The 7843-nt window shown below is 46.0% G+C and overlaps 1 protein-coding gene across 1 annotated transcript; it reads left to right on the top strand.

The window, feature by feature from the left end:
• Positions 1-4754: 4754 nt before the first annotated feature.
• Positions 4755-6287, top strand: PtA15_3A481 (uncharacterized protein; the record flags this gene model as incomplete). The annotated part of the gene is made up of 6 exons (XM_053167454.1): positions 4755-4971; positions 5074-5327; positions 5406-5481; positions 5551-5810; positions 5906-6163; positions 6267-6287. 6 exons carry the CDS (start codon positions 4755-4757, stop codon positions 6285-6287), a joined length of 1086 nt encoding a protein of 361 aa, XP_053018669.1.
• Positions 6288-7843: the final 1556 nt, after the last annotated feature.

Raw genomic sequence — 7843 nt, 5'->3', positions numbered from 1 at the left:
ATCTGTCCCTTCCATGTAGAGAATGGGACATTGTCGAGGGATTGCAGGGCACTCTTGTGTTCGGACATTATAATGATCGCGTTGTGACGTTGTTCAAGGTAGGTCCGGTTACGCTTCTGGGCCCATAACCTAATGGAGACTAAGCCAGGGGACCTGAGAATACAGTGTATGAGCTGTGAGCACGCGAACAGTAGACACGACGACCTGTGAGCACGCGAACAGTAGACACGACGACCAGCGGTGGATGCACACCTGCGGGCGACCGGTAAGGGAGTGCGGAGTAAGTGTGTGGATGATATTGTGAAGTGATGATGAATGAAATGAAAGCAAAACAACAATATACCAACCTGAGAATACAGCGTATGAGCTGTGAGCACGCAAACAGTAGACACGACAACCAGCGGTGGATGCACACCTGAGAGCACAAAGAGTGAGATGAGAACAATGAATCCAAAGATGAGAGTGATAGAAATGAGCGCATACCTGCGGGCGACCGGTAAGGGAGTGCGGAGTGAGTGTGTGGATGATATTGTGAAGTGATGATGAATATGGTACAACGTGTGGAGAGAAAGTTGAACTATATACATCATGGTTAGTTTTACAATATCATAGTTTGCTCCGCAGTAACGAACTCCGGTGGCCTCTCCACTATGCGCCTCAATAACCCAAAACAGTAAGACATTGGGTCGGGTTCGGGCAGCATATTTTCAAATCTGACCCAACCCAACCCAACCCACGCTAAATTCCGGGTCAGGTTCGGGCACTGTTTTCCAACCCAAACCCGACCGGGTTTCATCCCTACGTGTAATTAAGTCCTCCCAATTTTTAACCTGCAGGGCTGGATGCGGTGAACAACTTTGAAGCTCTTCCATTTACCACATATGTGAGCAGAAAGTACCTGTGTTTCAGGCAGGGTAGTGATTGAAGGAAAGATGGAGTTGGGGACTGTGGATCAAAGACATCTGGAGAAGGTGGATCATGGATCAATCCACTGATTGAGAGAAAATGTCAGGGCGCGTCTCTAAAGTGACGACGCCTGAATAGGAAATAACAAAGGGTGAGTTCCTAAAGAGGAAAACACACTTGACTCAACCACAGAGTGGGAGGAGAAAGCCGCGCCTCCGGAGGAGGGGCTGGTAGAGCTTAGTTGTACCTGAACCCTAAAAGTGGTTTGTAAACTCTAGCTTACCTTAAAAGGTAGTGAGTGAAGGAAGATGGTCAAGGAGAAGGAGTTGGGTCCGGGGTTTGGTACGGAAGTGGAGTTTGAAGGAGGTTGCGGAGCGGTGAGAGGAGGGAGGAGTAAAGGAGAAGAACTTAAAGGAAAAAGGGTTGAGATGTGGAATAGAAGTAAAAGCCCCAGTTGTTTGTATCAAACAAGGTAGACGGGTGTTGTATTCTAAAAAATGATCTGGCAGACCTTTTGTGGGGCGGAGGCCCCAGGTCTTTTATAGCCAAATGTGATGGCCGCACTTAGACGTCAGGTCTTCAAAACGTTCTTGGTTGAAACTAAGTCCACGCGTGGATTGTACTCACTCAAGCTTGACAGACTAAGTCCACGCATGGAACATTCGCGTGGATTGTGCTTCACTTGATCTCAACAACCCGTGAGTGTTGTGGAACTCTACTTAGTCGCGCTTACTCACGCACTCTTTGTCTTTGGCGCGTGCTGTGCTTGGAGCGGCACTATGCGCACACAGTTCTTCTGCTGTGCGTGCAGTGTCAGCCTTGGCGCTGTCTGGACTAGCCAAGGGCTGACAGAAAACCACAGGGCAAGCCAGCCAGCCAGCCGCCACTGAGCACACTGAATGAAACAACACCACAGGGTAGGAAAACAGAACCAACAACGGAAGGTGTATCTACTAGAACAACACCACAAGGTACAAAAACTGAACCAGGGCTGCAAGGCACAATCCCACATCCTTCAGCTGTGGATGAAACTGTGACTGCCCCAAAAATCCAGCAGAACTTCATTTTGACCACAAGGACCAAGACTCCAGCTTCAAAAGTGACATCAAGAACCACAGATTTCCAACAAAGACATCAACCACAGATTTCCAGAAAATACATCAAGGAATGCCTCTGCTGTCAACATTGATACATTTTAGATGTCCAAAAGGTTCAAATTGTATTAGATACAGCACAGGAGCCCCAAAGAGGTGCTAGCACAAGGGATGGGAGAATAATGAATAAAATTCAAGCATGTCAGACAAGGCACTGGCCCTATATACACCAGGGAAAATAAACCTTCACTAGACTACAGGTCACATCAGCCTAATTCCAATGAGCTTCCCACCATTTGCACATTTGGCCATATGGTAAATATGTCATTTTGTACCCATTTGAGGTTACCCGGCACCCACGGGCGGGTATCGCTCGCACCAGCCAGACACCCGCCGGGCGGTGCCGGGTGCGGTGTCTGGTGTCTGTTTTGTCTCCAAAACCAGCGGGTACCTGGGTACTGCTAGCTGTACCCGCCTTATACCCAGGGAGCTAGGGGGCCTTGAGCTGGGTTTTTTCCCCTTCTTTGATCACTAAAATCCAATCACTGACCTCTGGGCCCTTCCAATCACCACCTCACCAGCCCACTCCTCGACCATGGGATCCACCTGCAAGTGACACAAGTCTTACAAGCCAAGCCGAGCGCCGGTTGGACTGCTGCCGGGCACGCCCTGCAGCGCTGGTCGTCCTCGGGCAAGCCGGGTGGTTGCGAGCTGGCGGAGGAGCCGCCGGTAGCAAGGGAGGTGGGTCATGGTGGAGGGGAGAGAAAAGGATGAGGATGGCTGGGATGAGACGCATTGGCTTCACTACACACTCCCAGGTACCACTGGTGCCCCCCTCAAGTACCGCCCACACCCGCTGGCACCCGCCAGGCAGTGCCGGGTGCGGTACCTGGTGTTCATCTGAGTCCAAAAAACAGGCGGTACCCGGGTACCAATTGCCATCTTTACCATATGGACAGCCCCCATTAGGAAAAAAAGGGGTAATTGTAGCATATTTTTAAAGCAGCAGTCATTGGCGATAATTTATTTTTCCTGGTGTATAACTAGACAAAGTGGGGAGCATCTTAATAAACAATAATACCCACATGGCAAGAATAAACACACACAAATAATATAATAGAAATCAAGGAAATCTACAGAGCTGCAGTATAGACAGATTGAACTCAGGAGCCAAGAATAAGCAGGATGAAAAATAATATTCCTGAGTTGGCTAGCAAGGAGAAAACTTTCTGTGATCAAGAGAAGGAAGCCGCTCCTCAGATTTAACCAGAACAAATACTATGGAGAAATCCTTCCCCAATATCAACCCTTATATATAAGTTACATTTGTACTGGCTTGCTGGAACCAACAGCCTAGTATTGGTCTAAATTTATCATCCTTGAATTGTAGTAAGATTTCTGTACAGAGCATTCTTCAAAGTAATCTCTCCTGATAATTGGTTACTTTTCTTGGAACTTTAGAATCTTTCAACTTGTTTTAAACTCATTACACGGAATCCTACTAGCTGTAATTCTAGATACCCTTGTCTCCTGATCTTTTCCATTAGATCATTCAAATCTATCCATACTTTCCTTTTCTTTATATCTCTTTTAAACTATCTCAATTGGTATAACAAGAAAAAGTCTGGGGTTGATAGTAATAAAACATTGGGATCTTCAGCCAACTAGAAACTATCATGATCCAAAACTTATCTCAATTGTTCCTTCAATACCTTTTATTGAAGAGGCCAGGCTTTGCTGGCTAAGTCAATCTTCATAAACTAGGATAGATCTGCTTGACTAGCGTAAATAAATAGAAAAGTGAATCATTCACATTAAAATCCATTTTCTTTATTAATTTCACCCCTTCTTACATTTATATCTAGTAAATTATATCTAATTCATATTAAGAATTTTACATTAAGTTTTTTCCTGCCTGCTCTCTACAAGAGAGCGCCAGCTGATATAGCTTCACAGGGGCGAAGTGAAGCAACATCTCCAGCAGGCAAACACCCAGCGGTACCACAGCCTCAGGACACAACACATAAAATACTGTTTTTTGCTTTTAAATCTCTGTTAATACCTATTCTTAGCTGAAATTTCAAACCCTCACATACAATCTTGCAGCCCTTGATCTCAGCTGTCTTGTACAGGCCATTCTTGTGAGGGCTGTTCTTGATCAATGCGATGAATCCATCAGATAATCCAAAGGCTGAGGTCAGACACACTGGATGACTTCCTGTCAAGATCTGCGGGCCTCCCAGAAGTGATCTAGAGCCCAAAAAGCTAGATTTCCCTGCAAAGATTTTCCAAGTGGTGGTGTTGTGTCCAACATATGTAGAAAGAAAATCTGATGCTGATAGATCTGTTGGCCATAAAAAAACAGATGGTTAAGGGGTGATAAATGGGTTAGAAGGAAATTTCAGACAAATGACTGGCCAGGCTCAAGCCAAATGTTGGATTCAAGTCTCCTTCGGAGGTTGCTATACGCTCCCCCGAGACTTGTATTGCCACCCCGAAGGATGCTGTTCGGGGCCGAAAATCGAGGCTGAAGGTGAACTTTGAAGTGACAACATCCACCTCATCACCACCACCACCACATCATCATCCAGCTGTCGTTGGACCTTCTGGGCTCCGCTAGAAATCGGGAATCTACTGCGAAACTAAATGGACCGAACGTCAGTATAAATATGGTTGTTGAACTTCAGGCGTTAAACCAACTAATGTGGGATTGATGGGACTACACATATTCTGCTGAATTGACTATTGGCGACCATGCACAGTCAGGAGTTCAAATCATGCGTGGCATCAATTCGTTCGAGGACGGCGTCTCAACTGGTCCCCGAACATAAACAACGATTGCTGGATAATTCATCGCCCAATCGTAAGAACCAACGAGCCCCTGGAGCCCGTGGAGAATTCGCAAGGCTAGCCGGAATGATTGGAAAGGACATCCAACAAACCACCGTCAAACTTAGCCAACTTGCACAACGTTGAGTCTCCAGAAGAGCTTCATCCTCTGGACTCGCTCACTGTTATTTCCCCCGTACTCCGCTAACATGAAACCCCTCTTTCGTTCTGTCCTTTCCTTCAGTTGCCAAACGAAAGACTCTATTTGATGACCGACCAGTAGAAATCTCGGAATTGACATATATCATCAAACAAGATATCGCTCAACTAAACCAACAGATCGCCCAGTTACAAACCTTCGTCAAGCAGAACTTGTCTTCAAATCGTGGTCAAAAACAGCCCGTAGACGAACATAACAACAACGTTGTGATGATGCTACAGAGTAAACTGGCCGATACTAGTATGGGATTCAAAGATGTCCTCGAAATTCGCACTCAGGTCAATCTTTCTTTCATTGTGTGAGATTATATTGACACTCATTGAAACCCCTCATTCACGGGATCTGTACCTCGACAGAACATGAAAGCTACTCGAGACCGGACCGAACAATTCCAATTCAATACCCCCGGGCTTGCCACAGCGTCTCAATCAGGTATTTATCGCTGTATTCGATGACGGTGGAAGACCAAAACAAAGCGTGGCTTATTGATCCCACTGATAGTCCTCCGTTCCCGCCCCACGTCTTCCACCCCATATAATTCACAATCGACAGATTCGCCACTCTACGCAGCCCAACAAGCAGGGGGAGTCGCTTCCGCTGTCAATAGAACACTGTATGACTCTAAAGGTAAAGGAAAATCTACTCAAGAAGGGTACCATCAAAATGAGTATCTGGCATTGGATATGGGCAAAAACTCCAATCCGGCTGAATCTGGTGGCCCTCAAGGATACATGCAGATGCAGTTAGCTCAAGATAATTCAGTTGAGTGAAAATCTAAATCGTGTGAAGTTTGTTAAATTATTTCAGGAAATTAAAGTTTTTGGGTCTCCTTCCATTTTTCTTATTTCCTCTAAAGGATGCATATCTACAACAGCGGTCAACAGCCATCGAGTCGATTGAATCGACGATCACTGAGCTTGGTTCGATCTTCAGTCAGCTAGCAACAATGGTTGCTCAACAAGGAGAACAAGTCCAACGGATCGACCAGGACACGATCGACATCGAAAGTAACATCCAATCCGCCCAATCTGAATTGCTTAAATTCTATTCAAGTATCTCTGGTAATCGCATGTTAATGTTCAAAGTCTTTGGGATGATCATGATCTTCTTCTTGGTATGTTCCTCTTCTTTCATCCCTTCTTACCACCCCCACTATTTTCACCTCGAAGTCATCACTTTCCTTACTGATTCTATATCCAATTATTACTTCCTCGCAGTTATTCGTCTTACTCACGTGAACATCAAATAGAATCTCTGGAATGCTTTGTGTTTTTCTTTTTGTAATAAACAAATCATTAAACTTCTGTTATGGGATCCGGTGTTATGGGATGCAGCATGTTCCTTTTTGATTATTTAATATTGATTATCTCACAAATTTTGATTTGGTATAAATATGTAAATCTTCACCGTCCATCATCGGTCCGTATACGCAACTCGGCCCCCTAAGCTCGTTCGGCTCATCTTGCACAGTTTGACATAAATCGCTAAGTTCGTTATACCGCCGCCCCAGGAAGGGCCAGTGGATGATTGTTCTTTGGTGAGATTTTTCCCTCTCATTTCGTACGCACGATTACACACTTGAGCGTGCTGGTATTTCACTCTACCGACACTCCGTTCCTGCCTCATCCTTTTTGACGGATCTTGGGCTGCACGCTAAAAACATTTTTCCCGCTGGTCAAGGGACGGCGGCTTATCAGGCGCTATACCCACATCTATATGGCAATCGTCCCTACACTTCACCTCCTTTGTTCTCAATAGGCCTTTCATCCTTCGAGATTTGTGATGTTCTTTGTGTCTGTGTGCCCCTGTAAGAGTTCCATCGTGGTTGGTCGCATCGGATGGCCAAGCTTTCGCGACAAATGCTCCCGTTTGTCATGGGGGAATCGAGTTCATACCACAACAATTCCGAAATGCCTTGTAATGCTTGCCCCACATTCACTACTGAACCGCCGAGCATCTGCGCATTAACTTGAGTGGATTTCGCCAATTATTCTTATATCCGACTGCATTGTATAAGACGCTCGACGGAGCGAATGCAAATCTGACGACAAGAAATGCGTCGCAGATCGGTCAGCCTCGCTCGGTATCGTGTCCAACCTCGGTTTGATAATTGCACATACCTGACGACAAGAAATGCGTCGCAGATCGGTCAGCCTCGCTCGGTATCGTGTCCAACCTCGGTGAGGAAAGGTTGGAACCGGTACCGGCGGGCTGAGTTAGACTAGGTACAAAGCGCAGCCGCAGTATGCAAGTATGTACAAAGGTTTGATACATGCATATACTGATGGATAAACTCGGGATGAGTTAAGTTTACCATCTTGGCTGTCCCGGCCCTCTAACATCCCCCCCCAAGCTGGTAAACTTCACGCCCTCAGACCAAGATTCGCCATCGCTCCTTCCATCTTGTTTGGTCCTAGTTTCTTGGTGAAAATGTCCGCTTGCTGAAGATGTGTATTCGTCCAGAAGATCTTGATGTTGTTTTCCCTGACGAAATCGTTGATGAAATAGAAAGCCCGCATCAAATATTTTGTCCTTTTCTTTGATGCATTGTCGCCTGCTATTAATATCGCCGCTTCATTGTCGCAAAAAATGTTCATCTTGATCGAATGATGAATATCTTCCAAAAGGATTGAGAGTCCTGCCAAGTGTTGCGCCCCATCCGATAAAGCCACATACTCCGCCGCGCAAGTTGATAATGCCACAACACTTTGCCGCTTCGCTCCCCACGCAATCGAATCCCCCAAATGCTTGATAACAAATCCAGACGTCGACCGCTCATGCTCGCCGCCCCAGT

Source organism: Puccinia triticina, chromosome 3A, assembly GCF_026914185.1.
Source record: "Puccinia triticina chromosome 3A, complete sequence".
NCBI lineage: Eukaryota > Fungi > Basidiomycota > Pucciniomycetes > Pucciniales > Pucciniaceae > Puccinia > Puccinia triticina.
The sequence above is the reverse complement of the archived record's forward strand: the minus strand, read 5'-3'. Positions and strand labels throughout refer to the sequence as shown.